This window comes from Halichoerus grypus, chromosome 6 (genome assembly GCF_964656455.1).
Source record: "Halichoerus grypus chromosome 6, mHalGry1.hap1.1, whole genome shotgun sequence".
Classification (NCBI taxonomy): Eukaryota; Metazoa; Chordata; class Mammalia; order Carnivora; family Phocidae; genus Halichoerus; species Halichoerus grypus.
The window spans coordinates 23,340,809-23,363,484 of record NC_135717.1 but is presented as its reverse complement, the minus strand read 5'-3'; the positions used below and the strand labels follow the sequence as shown (position 1 = coordinate 23,363,484).

At 37.7% G+C, this 22,676-nt stretch overlaps 1 protein-coding gene and 1 pseudogene across 1 annotated transcript in view; one reads left to right on the top strand and one right to left on the bottom strand.

Annotated features, from left to right (window-relative positions):
• Positions 1–22,676, top strand: part of LOC118549014 (phospholipid-transporting ATPase ABCA3-like) — a 176,621-nt gene that overhangs the window by 45,081 nt on the left and 108,864 nt on the right. The window contains exons 8-10 of the mRNA XM_078074026.1: positions 2,626–2,799; positions 13,239–13,420; positions 15,564–15,701. Coding sequence (XP_077930152.1) covers positions 2,626–2,799; positions 13,239–13,420; positions 15,564–15,701 — 494 coding nt within the window. The remainder of the gene's footprint in view (positions 1–2,625; positions 2,800–13,238; positions 13,421–15,563; positions 15,702–22,676) is intronic.
• Positions 17,914–18,797, bottom strand: LOC118531537 (small ribosomal subunit protein eS6-like; annotated as a pseudogene).

Genomic DNA, 22,676 nt, shown 5'->3' with positions numbered 1-22,676 from the left:
ATTTCCTTTGAGCTAATTTTCAGTCAGTCCTCATTCTTATCTCTCTGGTACAAGGCAACAACTTATCTGCTTTCTCTCTACATAAATTTGGCTTATCTAGACATTTGGTGTGTATGGATAAAGTATGAAGTCTTTTCTTCTTCTAAAATATCTAGTCTAGTTTCTTTTACTTAACATAATGATTTTGAAATCCATTCATGTTTTAGCATGTATCAGTATTTCCTTTCTGTTAATTGCTGAATAATATTTCCTTATATGGATATACAACATTTTGTTTATCCATCCCAGGGTTAAAGGACATTTATATTGTTCACAGTATTTTTGGCCATTATGAATAACACTGCTATGGCTATTTACATACAAGTCTTTATGTGGACATATGTTTTTGCTTCTCCTGGAAATGGGATTGTTGGATTATGAAGATAAATTTATATTTAACTTTTAAAGAACCTCCCCAATTTTTTCCAATGTGGCTATAAATTTTATATTTATCCCCACCAGCAGTGGATAAGGGTTCCTGTTTCACCACATCCTGGCCTCTTTTTCTATAATTTAATATAATTTAATTTAATTTAAAATTCCAGTATAGTTATTATACAGTGTTCTGTTAGTTTCGGGTGTACGATATAGTGATCAACATTTCCATACAACACACAGTGCTCATCACAACAAGTGTACTCCCTAATCCCCATCACCTGTGTAACTCCTCCCTGTCCCCAACCTCCCTTATGGTAACCATCAGTTTGCTCTCTCTAGTTAACAGTCGTTTCTTGGTTTGCTTCTCTCTCTCTCTTTTTCCCCTTAGCTCATTTGTTTTGTTTGTTTGTTTGTTTGTTTAAGTAGACTCCACACTGGGCAGGTAGAGTTGGATGCTCAACCACTGAGCCACCCAGGCGTCCCTCATTTGTTTTGTTTCTTAAGTCCACATGTGAGTGAAATCATATGGTATTTGACTTCCTCTGACTGACATATTTCATTTAGCATAATAATCTCTAGCTTGGAAGTTCCTCAAAAAGTTAAAAAAGAACTACCCTATGTCCCAGTAATTGCACTACTAGGTATTTACCCAAAGAATACAAAAATATTAATTCAAAGGGATATATGTACCCTGATGTTTATAGCAGCATTATTCTACAATAGCCAAGTTATAGAAACAGCCCAAATGTCCATTTATTGATGAATGGATAAAGAAGATGTGGTGTACACACACACACACACAGGAATATTACTCAGCCATAAAGAGGAATGGAATCTTGGGGAGTGTTTTTAACACTCACACAGCACTATCCCAGAGGATGACCTCACCTCATATTGACCTAATCATCCTTTTTTTAAACAAAAGGCCCTGTCTCTAAATACAGCACATTCTGAGGTACTGGAGGTTAGGGCTTCAACATGTGAATATTGGGGCGGTGGACACAATTCAACCTATAACACCTGGTATTCCTAGTAATTTATTTAATGTAAAACATTGCATATAAAAATTATAGAAATTATTTGAGTCTTTGGATAACTTTTTTTCCTGCATAGAGGATTTACTTTTAAATCCATCAATCATTTAGGTGTGGGGCTCTAGCACTCCTAGATGAGGGATTTGATAATAATCCAATAAGGATTTGAGGTGATAGAAAATGATCTGTTTCTGGTACACCTGTACTTTAGATGTAGCCTTTCAGGGCCCTAAGTAAAAGTTCGAGGTATTAATTATGGCATCTTTTCTTTAGCATGTCTTAATTTCTGTATGCCTTTGACACTGTCCAAAACTCTGCTCAGTCCCTCAGATTCTAAGCCATAGTTTAGATTTTACAAATGCTTCAAGGTGAAAATTAGCACCAAATTTTAGACTTACCTCTCTTGAGTTCTCTTCTTACCTTGATTTTGACCCTATAAATTGTCCTTGCCTGGTAGCTCTCTGTCACTTAACATACTTAAAAAGTAATACTTTAACATATAAATAAATAAACAAACTTGAAAAATAATTTGTCTAGATTTTTCTGTCATTAAAAGAGTTGGTCTGAAATAATGCAATCCTCATGATACACAGCATTCTAATCCAGAGGCTTCTCTGTTACACTGACTTTTTTCTCTGTCTTTTTAATATACTGTTTTATAAAGTATTATTTATAAATAAGTGTTCAAAGTATCATAAATAAGACTGGAAATATATTGTTGTCAACTTTTTCAGTTTTCATCTTCCAAAATTCCAAAATAAATGTAAACCGTGTAGGTGTATTCATATGATGTGATTAGTTGTGGTGTAATCTAGAGATTGTTAGGCTGAGTAGTCATGAATAAAAATGAAAAAGGAAATTTTCATAAACATAAGGGCAAATCCTTTTTTAGATGAGTAAATATCCACAATCATAGCATTAGAAGGAGGATCAATTCCAGAAAAGTTTATTCCCTGTACCATTTATTCATTCATTTAAGCAAAAATATTTATTGAGCACCTGTCTATGTTCAGCACTGTTCTAGATGCTCGTGATATGGTGGTGACCAAGACAGTTTTCCTTCTTTGGTAGGGTCTGCATTTTAGAGCTCTTTTGTAATAAGATGAGGATATTTCTACATCAAGCTTTTGTAGTTTACTTGAACTAACTCTGTCTTTTCTTTCTTACTTTTCAGCTACTTTGGCTGTTTCTGTTGGAGGTTTCCTCTATTTTGCCACCTTCTTTCCATATGTATTCGTGAGGACCATATATACACAGATGACCCTCACCGAGAAGCTGGCTTTCTGTATCTTTTCGAATGTTGCAGTAGCTTTGGGGGTTGATTTTATAAGCAAGATGGAAATGAAGGGTGAGTCTTTCCTTTGAAAAATTGACTTTGATGATTTGATTCTGAGGAAGAAAAGGCATATGATCTGGGGTTGCCAATGGATTGGGTGGAACAGTGGGTGAGAGATGATTGTGGTGTTTCTTAAATATTTTTTTTCTGGATTGTTGTATTTTTTTATCATAAAAGTGATACCTCTGTACTATATGTAATATATATATACACACACACACAGTGTGTGTACCTATGTACATGAACATATATATGCAAATATGTATGTATGTATTTACAAGTCTTTATATCGGTGGGCTCATCTTGGGGGGCAGTTTTGCCACCTAGGGGATATTGGCAATGCCTAGAGACATTTTTGGTTTTTGATTATGATGTCTAGTGGAGGACCGCTACTGATATCTAGTGTGTAGAAGCCAGAGATGCTACTAAATATCTTACAAAATACAGGACATTCCCTGAAACAGAAGCATCCAGGTTCAAATGTCAGTAGTGCCAAGGTTGAGACACCCAGCTAATATCCATATTTTAACATTATATTTTAGAAATGATTCCCTATGAGCTTACAGATACATCTTCATTAGTTTTTACAGATACATTGTATGGGTGTGGCAAAGTTCATTCAACCTATCTATGAGCATTTAGGAGCTTTATAGTATTTTTCAATTGAAATAAACCTGAAATGAATGATACATATGTAGTTTTATGTTATTGGATTATGTGGCATAAGGGTAAATTACCATAAGTGGCTTGGAGTAGGGTTTTAATTACAAATTTAATTCTTCAGTAGATGTAGAAATATTCAGATTATCCATTTTCCTTGAATAAGCTTTAGTAGCTTATATCTTGTACAGAATTTGTCTATTATATTTTAGTGGCCAAAATTGTGAACATAAAGTGGTTCTTCATATTCCTTTATTATCTTTTTTTCTGGGCCTTTTAAAATATTATTAAACTTTACATTCAATAAAATTACCCTTTTTGGGGGTGTACAATCCTGTGAGTCTCAACACGTGTATATATTAATTTAACCTCCACAGCAATCAGAAAACAGAACTGTTTCCTCCTAACAAAAAAATTCCCTTATGTTGCCCCTTCCCTTCAGCCCCTAACACCTAGCAATCATTGATCTGTTCCTCTTGGCAGTTTTGCCTTTAACCGAATCCATGCAAATGGAATTATACAGTTTTGATACTGGCTTCTTCCACTTAGCCTAAGACATTTGTTCTTCACCCACGCTGTTACCTGTATCAGTAGTTCAGTTCTGTATATTGGAAATAGTCAATAGTCAATTAGGGATCCTAATTACGTATGAAAACCCCCTCACCTTTGCTATATAACGTGTGTCTGTTCTGTTTTTTTTTTTAAGGGAATATTTTATTTTATTTTTTTTAACGGTTTGGATATTTATTTATTGATTGATTTTAAATTTTTTAAAAGATTTTATTGAGGGCGCCTGGGTGGCTCAGTTGGTTAAGCGACTGCCTTCGGCTCAGGTCATGATCCTGGAGTCCCAGGATTGAATCCCGCATCGGGCTCCCTGCTCTGCAGGGAGTCTGCTTCTCCCTCTGACCCTCCCCCGCCTCATGCTCTCTCTCTCTCTCATTCTCTCTCTCAAATAAATAAATAAAATCTTTAAAAAAAAAAAAAGATTTTATTGATTTATTTGACAGAGAGATACACAGCAAGAGAGGGAACACAAGCAGGGAGAGTGGGAGAGGGAGAAGCAGGCTTCCCGCTGAGCAGGGAGCCCGATGCGGGGCTTGATCCCAGGACCCTGGGATCATGACCTGAGCCGAAGACAGACGCTTAACGACTGAGCCACCCAGGCGCCCCTTATTTTTTAAATTTTATTATATGTTCTAGTTTTCTTTTTTTTTTAATAATTCATGTTTCTCTTCATTTGAGCTTGTATTTTCTCTCTTTTTTTTAAATATTCTCATCCTGGTGGGTATGAAGTGGTATGTTATCATGGCTTTGGTTTGTATTTCTCTAATGACTAATGATATTAAGCATCTTTTCATGTGCTTGTTGGACATTTGTACAACTTCTTTGAAGAAATATCTATGCAAGTCCTTTGACTACTTTTAAATTGGGTTGTTTGTCTTTTGTTGTTAAGTAGTAAGAGTTCTTTATATATTCTAGATACAAGCCCTTTATTATATGATATTTTCTTCTATTCTATAGGTTGTGTTTTTAACTCTCTTGATAGTGCCCTTTTATGCACAAAAGTTTTTAATTTTTATCACATCCAATTTATTATTTTATTGCTTGTGTTTTGGTGTCATATATTTGCCAAATCCAAAGTCATGAATATTTGCCTCCATGTTTTTTCTAAGAGTTTTTTTAAAAAAGTATTTGTAGCTATTTAGGTTTTTGATTCATTTTATTTTTTTTAATTTTTTTTGTAGTTTTTAATTTTATTATGTTATGTTAGTCACCATACAATACATCATTAGTTTTTGATGTAGTGATCCACGATCCATTGTTTTCGTATAACACCCAGTGCTCCATGCAGTACGTGCCCTCCTTAATACCCATCACCGGGCTAACCAATCCCCCCTCCCCCTTCCCCTCTAAAACCCTGTTTATTTCTCAGGTCCTGTTTGTTTCTCAGGTCCATAGTCTCTCATGGTTTTTGATCCATTTTAAAAAGTTAATACTTGTACATATTGTAAGGGAAGAGTCCAGCTTTATTCGTTTGCATGTGCATATCCAGTTATCTCAACATCACCTGTAGAAATTAGTCTTTTTTTTGTTTTTTTTTTTTAAAGATTTTATTTATTTATTTGACGGAGAGAGACACAGGGAGAAGAGGGAACACAAGCAGGGGGAGTGGGAGAGGGAGAAGCAGGCTTCCCGCAGAGCAGGGAGCCTGATGCGGGGCTCGATCCCAGGACCCCGGGATCATGACCTGAGCCAAAGGCAGACGCTTAACGACTGAGCCACCCAGGCGCCCCGAAATTAGTCTTTTTTAATCCAATATAATTATCTTGGAGTCCTTACCAAAAGCTAGTAGCCATTACTCACAGTTGTATTACTTTGATCTATATGTCTGTCTTTCACCAGTACCAGTTTGATTACTGTAGCTTGGTAGTACTGAAATCAGAAAGTGTGTCTTTCAGCTTAGTTCTTCTTTTATTAAGATTCTTTTGGCTATTCTGGGTCTCTTGAAGTTCCATATAAATTTTTTAACAATTGGATTTTAACTTTTTATTTTATTTTAAAAAGTTTTTCTTTAAATTCTAGTTAGTTAACATACAGTGTAATAGTTTCAGGTGCACAATATTGTGATTCAACACTTGCATACAACACCTGGTGCTCATCACAGCAAGTGCCCTCCTTAATCCCCATCACCTATTTAACCCATCCCTCCCACCCACCTCCCCTCTGATAACCATCAGTTTGTTCTTTATAGTTAAAAGTCAGTTTCTTGGTTTGCCTCTCTCTCTCTTTTTCTCTATGCTTGTTGTTTTGTTTCTTAAATTCCACATATGAGTGAAATCATGTGGTATTTGTCTTTCTCTGACTGACATATTTTGCTTAGCATAATACTCTCTATCTCCATCCACACCATTGCAAATGGCAAGATTTCATTATTTTCTATGACTGAGTAATATTCCATTGTATATATATACCACATCTTCTTTTTCCATTCATCAATTGGTGGACACTTGGGCTCTTTCCATAATCTGGCTATTGTGAATAATTCTGCCATAAACATAGAGGTACATGTATCCTTTGAAGTTGCATATATAATTATAGTTCAGGGGCACCTGGGTGGCTCAGTTGGTTAAGCGTCTGACTTGTGATTTGGGCTAAGGTCATGATTTCAGGGTCATAAGATTGAGTCCCCTGTCTGGCTGCATGCTCAGCATGGAGTCCGCTTGGGATTTTTCTCTCCCTCTCCCTCTGCCCCTCTCCCTGCTCACACTGTCTCTTTCCACTCTTTCTAAAATAAATAATAAATAAATCTTAAAAAAAATTTATGGTTCAGCTTTTTCATTTCTCAAAGGGCTGTTGAGATGTCAATAAGTGTTGTCTTGAATCTATAGACTGCTTTGGGTACTATTGCCATCTTAATAATATAGTCTTCTAATTTATGAACACAGGAAGTTTTCCCACTTATTTAAGTCTTCTTTAATTTCTTTCAGTGATATTTTGTAATAGTCAGCATACAAGTCTTGCAGCTCTTGTTTAAATTTATTCATAAGCATTTCATTCTGTTGATGCTATTGTAAATGGAATTATCTTAAAATCCTTTTTAGTTGTTCATTACTAGTAGATAGATGTACTGCTGATTATTGTATGTTGACCTTGTATCCTGCAACTTTGCTAAATTCTTTTATTAGCTTTAACATTCTTTTTGGCAGACTCTTTAGGATTTTCTATACATGATTATGTCATCTCTGAGTAAGAATAGTTTTAGTTCTTCCTACTTAATTTGCCTTATCTCTTTATCTTGCTTAATTTCTATGGATATAACTTTACATATGTACAGTGTTGAATAGAAGTGGGAGAGTGAACATGTTTATTTTGTTCCTGGTCTTCTGAAGAAAGCTTTCTGTCTTTTACCTTTGATTATTATTTTAGTTGTGGGTTTTTCATGTGACCTTTATCCAATTAAGAAAGTGCTTTCTCTTTCAATTTTTAAATGTTTTGTTATTATTATGAAAGAGTATTGATATTGTCAACTACTCTTTCTGCATCAGTTGAAATGAACATGTAACTTTATTTTCCTTCTTTTTTCCAAGCTTTATTGAGGTATGGCTCATAAAAAATGTATATATTTAGGTTTTGCAGTGTGATTTTTTTAAAGGTGTGCAGTGATACAAGATAATTTAATATACAACATATATACTGTGAAATGGTGATCACAATCAAGTTAACACATCCATTACTTTAGATACTATTTGTGTGTGTGTTTGTGTGGTGACAACATTTAAGATCAATTTCTTAGCAAATTTCAAGTATACAACAAATTATTATTAACTGTAATTACCATGTTGTACATCAGATCCACAGAATTTATTCATCTTATAACTGAAAGCTTATACCCGTTGACTAACATCTCCCAATTTTTCCCAACCCACTGTCCCTGGAAATCATTCTTTTACTCTCTGGTTCCATGAGCTCTTTAGATAAAATATATAAGTGAGATCATACATTATTTGTCTTTCTGTGTCTGGCTAGTTTCACTTAGCGTAATGTCTTCCAAATTCATCCATGTTGTTGCAAATATCAAGATTTCCTTCTTTTTTACGGTCAAATAATATTCCAGTATTGTGTGTGTGTGTGTGCGCACGTGCGTGCGTGCGTTCATGCACGTGTGTGTATATGTATGTATATATACACACAGTTGACCCTTGAACAATATAGGGGTTAGGGCACTGACTGCCCATACAGTCAAAAATCTGTATATAACTAAAAACTTAACTACTAATAGTCTAGTGTTGGCTGGAAGTCTTACCAATAATATAAACAGTTGCTTAATTCATATTTTGTATGTTATATGTATTATATACTGTATAAAAATAAAGTAAGCTAAAAAAAGAAAATGTTATTAAGAAAATCATAAGGAAGACAAAATACATTTACAGTATTGTACATATATATTTTTTAAGATTTTATTTTTATTTATTTATTTATTTATTTATTTATTTATCTGAGAGAGAGTGAGAGAGAGTGAGCATGCACCAGAGGAGGGGGCAGAGGGAGAGGGAGAGAGAGAATCTCTCAAGCAGACTCTGCGCTGAGTGCAGAGCCTAACATGGGGCTCAATCTCACAACCTTGAGATCATCACCTCAGCCTAAACCAAGAGTCAGACACTTAAGTGACTGGGCCATCCAGGTGCCCCTGCACATATATTTATTGGGAAAAAAAAATCATGTATAAGTGGACCCACAGTTCAAACCCATGTTGTTCATGGGTCAACTGTGTATATATCGCATAGTTTCTTGGATAACGGAATGGGTATTTTCTTTATCCATTCATCTGTTGATGGATACTTAGGTTGTTTTCATACCTCAGCTGTTTGAATAATGGTGCAGTGAATTTGGGGGTACAGCTATCTTTTCAAGATCCTGCTTGCATTTCTCTTTTTTTTCTGTTTTCATTTCTTTTGAATATATACCTAGGAGAGGAGTTGCTGGATCATATGTTTTAAATTTTTGAGGAACCTCCATACTGTTTTCTATAGTGGCTGTACCAGTTTATAATCCCATTAACAGTGCATCTAGGTCAAGAAAAGAATATGTAGGAGAGGGACGTTATTTTAACATAAACAGTAAAATGGACTAAAATGGAAAGTTTGTCTACATTAAACTTAGAGTTCAATTCATATATCTTGATATAATTAAATCATGTAAGTAGGAACTAATAGTTCTATATACATTTCCATTATTACCCTTGGGGCTCATTCTAAATGCAAGTGTACATAGTGTAAGAAAATATAGAGGCTGCTTCTCTGGTGTCATTGCCTAGTAAAAGAGTAAATAGCAACCACCAACAAAATAGTCTAAAAGCTGCCTCCAAAACTGAAAGGGGTTTTCAGGGAAATCACTATATAGTATGTTTGTTTTGTCTTTGGCTATGTGTTTAACTGCCAAAATTCAAAAGGAGTTCATATACAATACAAAATTTTATTTTATTTTATTTTATTTTTTTAAAGATTTATTTATTTATTTATTTATTTGAGAGAGAGAGTGAGCACAAGAGGGGGGAGCGGGAGAGGGAGAAGCAGACTCCCTGCTGAGCAGGGAGCCCGATGTGGGACTCAATCCTGGGACTCCAGGATCATGACCTGAGCCGAAGGCAGTCGCTTAACCAACTGAGCCACCCAGGCACCCTACAATACAAAATTTTAAAATAACCCACAAAACCCCCCCCTAGAAAAACCCAAACTACCCTACAACACACAGATCTAACAAAGTATATATGGTCAGAGATTCCATAAAGTGTTTATAGGTGCATTTACTTATCTTCTATTTTTAGTACCTGAAGTGTTTTGAGAGGCCATTGTTTAGTGTATACATTTTAAAAAATATTTTATTTATTTATTTGACAGAGAGAGACACAGTGAGAGAGGGAGCACAAGCAGGGGGAGTGGGAGAGGGAGAAGCAGGCTTCCTGCCAAGCAGGGAGCCCGATGCGGGGCTCGGTCCCAGGACCCTGGGATCATGACCTGAGCCGAAGGCAGACGCTTAACGACTGAGCCACCCAGGTGCCCCTAGTGTATACATTTTGATCTATACACATAGTATAGTATTAATAAGAAATCCTGTATTCAATTCAATTCAAATTGGATTTTGCAAGTTAGTAACTTAAGTGCTTTGACAAAGTTATAAAAAGTGCATTTTCTTACTTTCTATTTTCATACAATGTAATTTTTTCATATTTATATCTTTTAAAAGTTAAAATCAGCCAAATGTTAAGCAATATGTACACTAAAAGTTTGGGTGGTAGTTTGTATTTTAAGAGAAACAATTTCCTTATGATTTGCCTCAAGTAAGTAGCATTACCAGCTAATAATAAAAACAGAAAAGCACATTCAAAATACTGATTTAATTTGGCAGCAAATGGTTATTCTTTGGAGACTAATGAAGGTAGACATGACCCATCAAGATGAAGTGGGCTCTTTGAAATACTCAATAGTCTACATAAATTTTTAAAAAATATTTTTAAAGAAGCATCTGTAGCCACTGATAACAAGGCAATACCTAGTTTATGGTGACTTGAAGTAAAACAAATGCTCATAAGGAAAAAAGAGCTGTGTTTTAATATTATCTAAATTTACTTTTAATATTATCTAAATAGCCCAGTAACATTTTCCTTTCAGTACAACACTGTTTCTGTATAAGGCAGTTCCTGGGAGCCAGACAGTTTAGATAATGAGGGAGTTAAGTTAGGGAGTAATTGCTTGCAGTTTATTTTTTTTTAAAGATTTTATTTGTCAGAGAGAGAGAGAGCATGAGCACAAGAAGGGAGAGCGGTAGGCAGAGGGAAAAGCAGACTCCCCGCTGAGCAGGGAGCCCGATGTGGGACTCGATCCCAGGAGCCTGGGATCATGACCTGAGGTAAAGGCAGATGCTTACCCGCCTGAGTCACCCAGGCCTCCCTACTTGCAGTTTAAACAGCAACTTTTTGCTTCCCACTCAGTGTGCTATTCGTTATGTCTAACAAAAAAAGCAGTTCTTAAAAAGGTACCATTTCTGATTTCTTCATTATATGTAACCTTTGTAAACAAATCGTGTAAAACTATAAAATTAGCAAATGTCTTGAAATCTGTATATAAAACATGCATTATCTCTCATTTCAAATTCACGTACTTGTGTAGCGCTCAACCTTTACAAAGAAAAGCAGTTCCGAAGATAGTCTTATACACCGGAAACTGCTCCTTTTTCACTTTGTATCCACCTCACATCCTGATTTTAATTGTCTTGGTCATGGACCTTTCCAAGAAGAGATTTTATATTTCAGTCCTGTAGCTGGTTGTCAGAAAACCCTGCTTTCCTCTGTTGAAGGAGTTAGGTCCTTCTGATGTTGGTGTATGCCTTCTAATATTTTCACAGCTTCAGGAAGCATGTCCTCTGGTTCCCTGTCTTCATCTTCATTTAAAGCTGCTGCCACTGAAAGGTTTGTGGAGCAAGAATTGGAAGTCTCTTTAGTTTGGGTGTAGTCGATCCAAGTTGGATGCGTATGGCTAATGCTTTCTTTCTTTGTCATCTGACTCCCATACCCGTACTTGGAGCTCTGTATAGGCTCTGTTTAGAGGTCTGCAGCTTCTCATTCAGCTGGTCACTTCTCAGCACTGTGACTGGAATTTTCCCCTGTTACTCCATAGGCTGTAGTTAGTTGTGGCTTCTCAGACGTCTCTCTCCCGCCTTCCTGTCCATCACTGTCGCTGACACACCAACGACTCTGGCATTTCTCTTTTATTCTTTTTTAGAATTTCCATCTCTCTGCATGTTGTATACTTCTTCCATTAAAGCACTTACCATGTTAATCACAGTTTTTTAAAATTCCTGGTCTGATAATCCTCACGTCTTTGTCATATCAAAGTCTAATTCGGATGCTTTTTCACTCTCTTCAAACTGTGTTCTTTGCCCTTCAGTATGCCTTGTAATTTTTTGTCAACAGATGGGTATGAGGGGCACCTGGGTGGCTCATTTAGGTGTCCGACTCTTGATTTCAGCTCAGGTCGTGATCTTGGGGTCCTGAGATTGAGCTCCCCGTCGGGCTCCATGCTTAGCAGGGAGTCTGCTTGGGATTCTCTCTCTTCCTCTCCCTCTGCCCTTCCCGCTCGTGTTCTTTCTTTCTCTCTCTCTCAAATAAAATTAAATAAACAAACAAACAAATAAATAAAATCTTAAAAAAAAAAAAAGGTGGATATGAGGTATTGGGTAAACGGAACCACAGTAAATAGGCCTTTAGTGAGGTAGAGGTAAGGTGCGTAGTCCTATGACTAGGCCTCAGTCACTTGATAAGCTTGTACCCTTGGACTGTAAACTCCCATCAGTGCTTCTCAGTTTTTTGCCCTGCTTAGATGGGACCGGATGCCTAGAGGGGGCTGGAGTGAGGTATTTCCCTTCCCCTAGGTAAGTTAGGCTCGGGTAAAGTAGTTCCTCATGAAGGAATGCCTGATTAGGAATGGAATGCACAGGCACAGGTAACTTTGCTCTGATAGTCACTGTGAAGAACTGGCAGGGCTCCTGAAGGTAAAACTCACAAAAGCTTGGGGATTCCTCAATGACTTGATCGCCTAGAGTTTTTAACCCTCAGACTTGTCTACCCTGGGCCTTGACAATTCATCAGTTATAGTTCAGGTTTTCCTACCCCAGTTCTGGTTCCCTGGGAAGTTTCTGCTCATGGTTTCTGTTTCATTAAATTCTCTGTGCCTGCCTGTCCGTCTCTCCAATTGTGGGGGCAGTGGTTTGCCCTGTGACCTCACATCTCTAATAGATCTAAGAAGAATGGGTGATTTTTCAGTTTACCTTTTTACTTCTTGTTAGGATGGAGTGGTGACTCCTGAGCTCCTTACACGCCAGACCAGAAACTAGAAGCCAAACCTTATTTTTATATTGATGAATGTATTTCCAAATTTATATATCTTGCTGGTTATTTCAGTGGAGATTCGCATGAAAGAGAATAGAGGAATAGGGCTACCATCCCAACCAGTACTGTTTATGGCTTTAAAGCTTACTTTATGGACTTTTGGTGACTGTTTATTTTTGTTTAGTTGAGTTTGGCTGTAGGAAGAGGCAAGTTGTACCATTACTTACTTTATTATCCTCTCAGACAGCCTGAATTTCAAAGTATCAGCGAATAGCAAATAGTACCTCTCTCCAGAGAATACCAGTACATTCTTGTTGTTTAATGATGAAGCAGCTGGATAACTTTGTTCTAGTCACAGTTGGGCACCTCAAGTAACTAACTGTCCGCTACTATGTTTCAGAGTATGGTGTCCAGTGGAATAACATCCTGTCACCAGTGAACCCAGATGATGACCTTAGTTTTGCTCATATTATGGGAATGCTTTTATTTGATGCTTTCTTGTTTGGCCTTATGACCTGGTATATAGATGCTGTCTTTCCAGGGAAGTATGGTGTGCCCAAGCCATGGTATTTCTTTGTGCAGGTAAGTTCTAATGATTCTATTATTGAGAGAAGCCCCAGTTCTTTTGTATTTAGTTTGTCAAACAGTGAACATTATTACCTTGAACACCTTCCCTGTGGTGCTCCTATCTCCTGATACTAATACAGTTTTTATTCTTTCTGAACTAAAGCCATTACAAGTTAACTTTGTGCCATATATAATAGAATCAAATGGCTTTCTACAGAAAAAAAAAAAAAATCTCCGTCTGAATGAATATGTGGTGGGGTCCTTAGATCCTAGTGAGAAGAAGATGAATTGTGTCTCATATCTGGTTTATCACCATCTGCTTTTTTCCACTATTAGCCCCAATTACTAAGAATCAAAGCCATAGCAAAGTGGAGAGCATCTCTATCTTAGTCTGTTTTCAGTCCCCTTCTTTATTGTTCTATGGTTCAAAGCAAGTGGTTCCCAAACTCTTGTCTCAGAAATCCTTTATACTCCTAAGAATTATTGAGCACCCCAAAGAGCTGTGGTTAATATGGGTTTTATCTATCAATATTAACCATATTTGGATATTAAAACAGAAATCTTGAAGATATTTATCAACTCATTTAAATATATCACTAATAAACCCATTGCATGTTGAAGTCAACATTTTGGTGATAATAGCTTTTTTTCAAAATTTAAAAATATTAGAAGAGTGGCCTGTTTTATATTTCTTTCAAATATCTTTTCTATTTACTTAATAAAAGATGACTAGATTCTCATTGGAGAGTGTATATCTGGCTCTGCATTTAATCTTTTGCATGATGTGTTTTTGCTTAAAATATATGGAGAAAATACAGCCTCATACAGATATGTAGTTGAAAAATGGAGGAGTATTTCAGTAGCCTTTTAAGCAAATTTGGGTATTCTTTGGTACTTCACCAAAACTCAACTAATGATAATTTTCCTGCAGTTAGTTGAAGTTTGGAATCTGAAAACACATTTAACAAACATTTCTTATTCTGTTTCATAATAATATTCATTGGTGTATCCTGTGATTTGAATAGATCTTTAACCATGCATAAATGGTTAACATCATATTTTGGTTATTTGAAAAATATTGGTTCACTGATACATACCTTCCAAGTGATGACACATTTCATCATACATTATCAAAGCATCACATTTATTAATATCAACATGATGTTATCATGATAGTTTTTAAAAATTGTAAATTTGTCACACAGTAGTGGATATCAGTTTTTCAAAATTCTAATTTTCACTTGAAAGTTCCAGTTTTATCATTAGCAGCAAATATTGTCAGTTCATTTCTTTGAAATAGTAATACCTCTTCATTAATTTTCAAGAAAATGTCTGCTAGATGTCCGGGTCTAAAGAAACATAATTTTTATGTCTGTCATTCTTTCCAAAAAAAGTGGTAATCCATGAAACAAGTGGCTAGTTCACAACTCAAACAGTGACACAAGTAATTTTTCTCAGAGCTTCCATTATATTTTCATTTGCTATAGAGATGCTTTATTCGTATTTTTCATTTTATCACACAGAATATTTTAAAAAATCATATTCAGGGAATGAGACTTAACAAGTTATTTTTACTTTTCCATAAAAGACACAATTATGCGAAATAGTTTTATGTACTTATTTATTTTATTTATTTTTTTACTGTGTCTGGTGGTGAAGAAGATGGTGACTGCTTATTACAGTTTTATGCTACTAATTTGATTTATGTTAAAGCACCAGGCATTTTATTCAACATTGATTTTACACCACCAATGAAAATATCAATGCAGTAGAAAGACGAATAATGTATTTTTAAAAGTATTTTTATGAAAAAGAATTTTGAACTCAGACTCATTGAAAATGTGTTAGGACTCTCCAGGGATCTAGCTGTATATTGCATGACCAAATAAAGACACTTGACTTAGAGTGATAGAATGCTTTTCACTGAGCCATTTTAAAGTAGATTTTATTTTGTCTTTCTTCTTGGACAGTGAGATTTTAAATAACAGGTTTTGTGCTTATTGTGTAGAAGTTCACATTCTAGGCAGTTTGCGTCCAAATTTTGTTTCAATTTATGTGCTTCAACCCATCTCAAAACCAAAGTGAAATGAGCCAAAGTGTTAAGAGCATTTCATTTTTCCCTGAAATCATGATGACTATGGTTTTGGTCTTTTCTTAGAAATCCTACTGGTTTGGTAAATCTTTAAGCATTAAGAAGAAAGAAGATAATCAAATTATTGATATAACTAGAAGTGATTATTTTGAAGATGAACCTGTTGATTTGGTGGCTGGTATCAGTATTCAACATCTGTACAAGGTACTGTGTTTTTTTTTTTTAAGATTTTATAATTGAACATAATTAAAACATAAAAAAATTAAAAAAAATTAAAAATAAAGATTTTATTTATTTATTTGAGAGAGAGAAAGAGAGAGAGAGAGCAAGAGACAGCACGAGCGGGGAGGAGAGGGAGAAGCAGACTCTCTGAGGGGAGGGAGAGCCCGTTGTGGGGCTCTATCCCAGGACCCTGGGATCATGACCTGAGCCGAAGGCAGACGCTTAACCGACTGAGCCACTCAGGCGCCCCATGTACAAGGTACTGTTTTATAAGTCTCTTTTTCCCAGTGCAGCTGAAAGTTAATTTATAGTGTATAGTAAATGTTTTCACTGGCCATGGCCCTACCCCCCACCATAAGATGTTAATAAAAGTTGTATTCAGCACATTAATTATTTAACAAAATGAAAATGAAAGATGTGCAAATAAAATAAAAATCCATTTGTTTCTTTCTCATTTCTTCAGAATGGAATCCAGTTTTGTATTATGATAATGGTGTCTTTTACATTTCTCCCACTATAAGAGCTAATGTCTAGCTGGAACTGTGATGATTTGATGTGTAAATATTAATTTATGTTTACAGTTGTGGTTTTACTTGTTCTACCAGTTATGCATTAGACTATTTGGCTGAATTCTTCTTTGTCCAAACTTTTGGTGAGGAGGTGTTCCTGGGTATATTAGTTTATTTGGATCAATTAAGTGCCCCTATGTAGGCCTTTTAAAGTAATTACTGATAGAGGGGCACCTGGGTGACTCAGTTGGTTAAGCATCTGCCTTTGGCTCAGGTCATGATCCCAGGTTCTTGGGATCAAGCCCCCCATCAGGCTCCCTGCTCAGCAGGGAGTCTGCATCTCCCTCTCCCACTGCCCCTCCCTCCGCTCTTGTTCTCTCTGTGTGTGTCTCTCTCAAATAAATAAATTTTTAAAATATTAAAAAAAAAAGTGGACTATTGATGTCTCCTACTGTTATTATTGTATTGCTGCCTACTTCTTCCTTCAGATATGTTGATATTTGCTTTATATATTTAGGTGGCTTGATGTTGGGTGCACATATACTTATAATTGCAATATCTCTGGTTGAATTGATCCTTCTATGTGTATATAATCACCCTCTTTGTTTTTTGTGACTGTTTTTGACTTAAAGTCTATTTTATCTGATACAAGTATAGCCACCTCTTCTTTCTTTTGGTTACCATTTGTATGGTATATATTTTTCTATCCCTTCACTTTCAGCCCATGTGTGTCCTTAAATATATGTGAATCTCTTATAGACGGCATTTAGTTGGGTCTTTTTTTTTTTTTTTTAATCCATTCAGTCATTCCAGGTCTTTTGATTGGTGAGTTCAGTCCATTTACATTTAAAGTTAACTATTGATAAGTCAGGTTTTACTACTGCCACTTTGTTGTTTTCTGACTGTTTTATGGTTCTCTTGTCCTCTCTTCTTTTGCTGTCTACTTTTTTTTTGGTTTGATGATTTTTTTCGTAGTGATATGCTTTGTTTTTTTCTCTTTTCTTTTATGTGCCTATTTTAAGTTTTTCTTTGTTGTTACCATGAAGCTGCATTGAACCTTATAATTATGACATCTATTTTAAGCTGATAACACCTTAACCTTAATTGTGTCCAACAGTTCTACACTTTTATTCCTTCCCCACACTTTGTTATTAATGTCAGTGTTTACTTCTTTCTGTATTGTGTATCCACTAACAAATTTTGCAATTATAGTTACTCTTAATCATTTTGTGTTTTTCACTTTTATACTGTTTAAAAGTGATTATGTACCACTGTTACAGTATTATTATATTCTGTGTTTGTCTGTATATTTACCTTTACCAATGATATTTGTATTTTCCTATGCTTTCGTGTTGCTCTTTAACATTGATTCATCTCAACGTGAAGAATTTCCTTTATCACCTCTTGTAAGGAAAGGCTAGTGGTGGTGAACTTGCTCAGCTTTTGTTTAACAGAGAAAGCCTTCACCTCTCCTTTATTTTTGAAGGACAGATTTGCTAAGTAGAGTATTGTTGGTTTGTAGTTTTTTCCTTGAGTACTTTGAATATATATCATCCTATTGTCTCCTGGCCTGCAGGATTTCTTATCAGAAATCCACTGATAGTCTTATGTGGGTTCCCTTGTATATGAGGACTTAGTTTTCTTTTGGAGCTTTGAAAATTCTCTTTGTCTTTGACTTTTGACAATGTAATTTTTTTTTTGATGTCTGATCTTATTTATTTGTGACTCTTAGAAAATCTCATTTTTGACTGGACTCAGACTTAGAGGTAGAAGCTCTCAGAGAGGACAGCCTCTGTCTCTTGGCAATCTGTTCCTGGCGTTTTTCTGTGGCCTCCTTCATTCTCTTGGCCAAAAGTTTAGCATATTCTGCAGTCTCTTCCTTAATTTTCTCAGTGTGCTGCTTCTTCAAAGCAATACACCGCCGTTTGTGCTGGAGGACACGTGGAGTAACAAGACGCTGAATCTTAGGCACTTTGGTTCTAGGTTTCTTACCTTCTTTGTTTAGGGGCTTTCTCACAACATACTGGCGGACATCATCTTCTTTAGAGAGATTGAAAAGTTTGCGGATTCTGCTGGCTCTTTTGGGCCCCAGGTGAAGAGGCACAGTAGTATCAGTGAGTCCAGGAATATCCTTCTCCCCTTTTTTTACAATGACCAAGTTGAGAACACTGAGATTGACATCCACAGTGCAACCCCGAACAGATTTGCACTTTCTCCAGTCCTCCTTGATCTATAGCAGGAATGCCCCTTACTCAGCAGCAGGCGGACACGGCCATGGCTCAAGACACCCTGCTTCATGGGGAAGCCTTGTTTGTCATTGCCACCACTGATTCGGACCACATAACCCTTCCATTCTTCACCCAGAGCATCAGCAGCAGCAGCAGCAGCCCCTCCGGCAATCCTGTGGGATTGCAGAGGCCAGGCAGCCCTCCAGAGCATCAGCAGCAACTTCTGTGGCCATACACTTCTTATAAAAGGTACGAAGTTTATGTTCATCGTCCACTTCAGTGAGTTTCTGGCAGCCAGTAGCTGGGAAAGAGATGTTCAGCTTCATCCTGAAACAGGCTACCGCCTCTGAGGTGCCATGAGAAAGAGCTGACAATGTAATTTTAATGTGTCTTTATGTAGACTTCTTTGGTTGAACCTATTTGGGCATTTTTAAGCTTTATGAATCTAGATGTTCATTTCTATCCCCAGAGCTGGGAAATTTTCAGCCAGTTTTCTTCAAATAAACTTTCTAGCTCTTTCTCTATCTCTTCTACTTCCATGACTCTGTTAATGAATATGGCGTTTCTTTTCATGGTGTCTTATATGTCCCATAGTATTTCTTCATTATTTTTCATTTGCTTTTTGCTTCTCTGACTGGATAATTTCAAATGACCTGTATTTGAGTTTCCTAAGTCTTTCTTCAGCTTGATTGAGTCTGCTGTTGAAGCTTTCTATTGATTTTTTTTTTCAATTCAGTCATTGTATTCTTCAGCTGTAGGATTTTTGTTTTTTCATGGCTTCTCTCTTTGCTGAACTTCTCATTTGTTGATGTATTGTTTTTGTCTAGTTGTATATCTGGGTTCTCCTATAGTCCACTAAGCTTCTTTCTTTTGTATGATTATTTTTGAATTTTTTGTCAGGCAGTTCATAATCTCTATTTCTTTAGGCTTGGCTACTGGGGCTTTATTAGCGGTGTCATGTTTTCTTGATCTTTCATGATCCCTGTAACTTTGCCTTGGTATCTGCACATTTAAGAAGAAGTTATCTCGATTCTTTACAGACTGCCTTTGGCAAGAAAAGACATTTGCCAGTCAGCCTAGCCTGGGATTCTGGGTGGGCCAGTTTGTGGGGCCCATGGGCAGATGTGGCTTACTGTTGGGGCTCATGGGGTGTACCGTTGTATGAGAACTGCAGGGTCTGTGGTCAGGCAGGGCCCATTGCTGGTGGTCTGCAGCCTAGTGGGACTGTAGTCTAGCGGGGTTGGCTGGCGGTGCTTTCTGGCCATGGAGGGCTGCCTGGCCTCTGCAATCCCATAGGATTGCTGGAAGGGGCTCTGTTGTTTGACAGGATTGGCTGGGGGGCCTCTGTTTGCAGGAGGATCTACCAGTGAGACTTTGTGGCTAGGCAGGGCTATCCGATGGGAACCGTGGAACTACCAATGAGATCCAGCAGTGCCACCACCTGAGAGCCTTTACCCCTTCTCTTTGGTCCCAGCTCTTGCCTGGTGGTCTAGCTGTGTCAGTTCCCCTGGCATTCCATGTGAGGCAAGATAGAAGTGGGAAAGACAGAAACCTGGGGAAGTTGGATGTCTACCTCTTTCTCCCTTTCTGCCACTGGAGAAATTGTGGGCTGAAGGGATCCTTCTTGATGCTGTTCTGTGTTGACTTGGAGGAGAGGCAATGTGGGCAGAGTGAAACTGCTTCTTTTTCCCTCAGTTTCTGTGCTCCACCAGGGTGCTGGAACCTTACCTCTGAGCTCCAGAAATCTCACAGTGCCGTTCTTGTCCATGGGTAGTTGCTAAATCTGTTTATGTGTGGTGGGGGGGAGGAGAGCAGAGGACCTTTTATTCTTTAAGTATGAGCTTTCATTTTTGTCTGGTTAGGAATTAGTCTGTATTAAGAAAAAAAGAAGAAGAAGAATGTAGCAGGAGGGGAAGAATGAAGGGGGGGAAATCGGAGGGGGAGAAGAACCATGAGAGACGATGGACTCTGAAAAACAAACTGAGGGTTCTAGAGGGGAGGGGGGTGGGAGGATGGGTTAGCCTGGTGATGGGTGTGGAGGAGGGCACGTTCTGCATGGAGCACTGGGTGTTATGCACAAACAATGAATCATGGAACACTATATCTAAAACTAATGATGTAATGTATGGGGATTAACATAACAATAAAAAAATTAAAAAAAAAAAGAATTAGTCTGTATTTACTGTTTACTTAAGTTTTATAGTTGTTAGAGGCTTTACTTTCCTCTAGTGTCCTTGTTTTTTCTTGCCCTCTTTTGTCTTTGCGTTTTCCTAGAGACCCCTTAAATAGTTTGAGCCTTGTGGTTCTATCTTCTCTAATCCCATTATTATATATGAGCCCTACTGATGAGGTGGTGAGGTGAAAAGTGGTGAGGAGGAAAAGTGTTCTGTAATCATCAGACTACGTCTCCGTCTTTTAGTATGCCTGTGCCCCTGGGCTCTGACCTTCCCCAGAGCTCATCAGTTCTCATGCACCTCCTTAGTTGAGACAGGAAGATTACAGGGATGGAGTTGGGTATTTCACTTTCCCACATGTCTGCGAGGCTCTGATAAAGGAGCTTCCCTTGAGGACAGGCCATTGTTGCTGAGAACAGACAGTTGGACATATTGAAAAGTTGTTTATCTTGCCCTGAGGTATTTCAAAATTGCTACTTCCCCCATGTCCCCTTCCTGGAAGCCCAAGGATGTTTTCCTCTAATCTTCACCATGAAAACCTGGTGAGCCTCTTGGAAGGTAAACTCATAAAAGTCTGCAGACTTCCTAAAACTTGTTTTCCAGGAGTTTTTTACTTTCACACTAGCCCACATTCAGCCATCAGGAATTTGTCAGTCACTATTTAAGTGGTCTTATGAGTTACTGGCTCCAGTGGCTTCTGCTCCCCGTGAGATGTGATTTGCCAGCATTCCAATTTTTGAGGCATTCGTTTCTCCTGTGACCTCAGCTCCAATGGATCTAAGAATTACTGCTTTCAGTTTATTCAGCACTTTGTCAGAGAATGAGACTTAGGACTTCTAAGAACTTTTTAAAAGAATTTATTTATTTATTTATTTATTTGAGAGAGAGAGAGCATGAGAGGGGCAGGGGCAGAGGGAGAGGGAGAAGCAAACTCCCCGCTGAGCATGGAGCCCTAAGCAGGACTTGATCCCAGGACCCTGAGATCATGACCTGAGCTGAAGTCAGATGCTTAACCGACTGAACCACCCACTCGCCTCTAACTTCCAAGATCTTTTCATGTTGGAGAAGACTGTATTTTTATTAGCTCCTTGAGCATGCTAAATTTCAGTTTGTAGCTTAAAAACTTTATGACTTCAGAGAAGAGTTAAGATGACGGAGGAGTAGGGGACCCTAAATTCATCAGGTTCCTGGAATTCAGCTAGATAATTATCAAATCATTTTGAGCACCTGTGAAATCAATTGGAGATCTGAGAAAAGAAATGCTGCAATTCTACAAATAGAAAAGCGACCACTTTTTGGAAGGTAGGAGATGCAGAGACTTTAATCAGGGAAGATATATCGGAGGATACTGTGAGGGGAGGGAGCCGCTTTAAGGAGGCTACCAAAAGTATTACAAGCAGCAAAATGCAAAAGCGGAACTTTTAGAAGTCTGCTACAGTAGCGGTTGTCCCTGGCTCAGAGGTGCTCAGGCGGCGAAGTGGGGCATAATCCCACATGGGACAGTGTGGGCTGAGGCTGCCTGGGGTCCAAGAATTACAGGAGGTGCCTTAGTGCAGCAGAGTTCCCAGGCAAAGGAACAGGGAAGCCAGCTGAAAACAGCCAGTTTAGGAGCCAGCTTTCTGCTCAGTGTTGCCATAAACTGTGAACTGCTGCACTGTTGCATGACCACTGTCTGGACAGGGGCCCAGCAAAAGGGAGAAGCATGGAAAGATACCCCTCTCTCCCTGCCTCCCCTGGGAGGAACAGCACTGGTCCACACCACAGGAGTCTGTAAAATTTGGCGACTTGAAACTTAGTCGTGTGCCTGAGATAAAAATGATCAGTCACGGGCTGAGTGAACACAGAGTTGGATGCAAACCAGGGAGACAAAAGTGATTGATTGTTTTTCTGTGAGGGCTCACTGAAGAGTGGCAGCACGAACTTTCAACTCTGGGCCTAGAGAGCAGGGTGCCACCATTTTCATCTCCCCATTGGTGCTTAGAGCCTTCAGGGAACAAACCAGTAACACATAATCGAATCTGGAGCTGCTTACACTGAGCTCGGCCT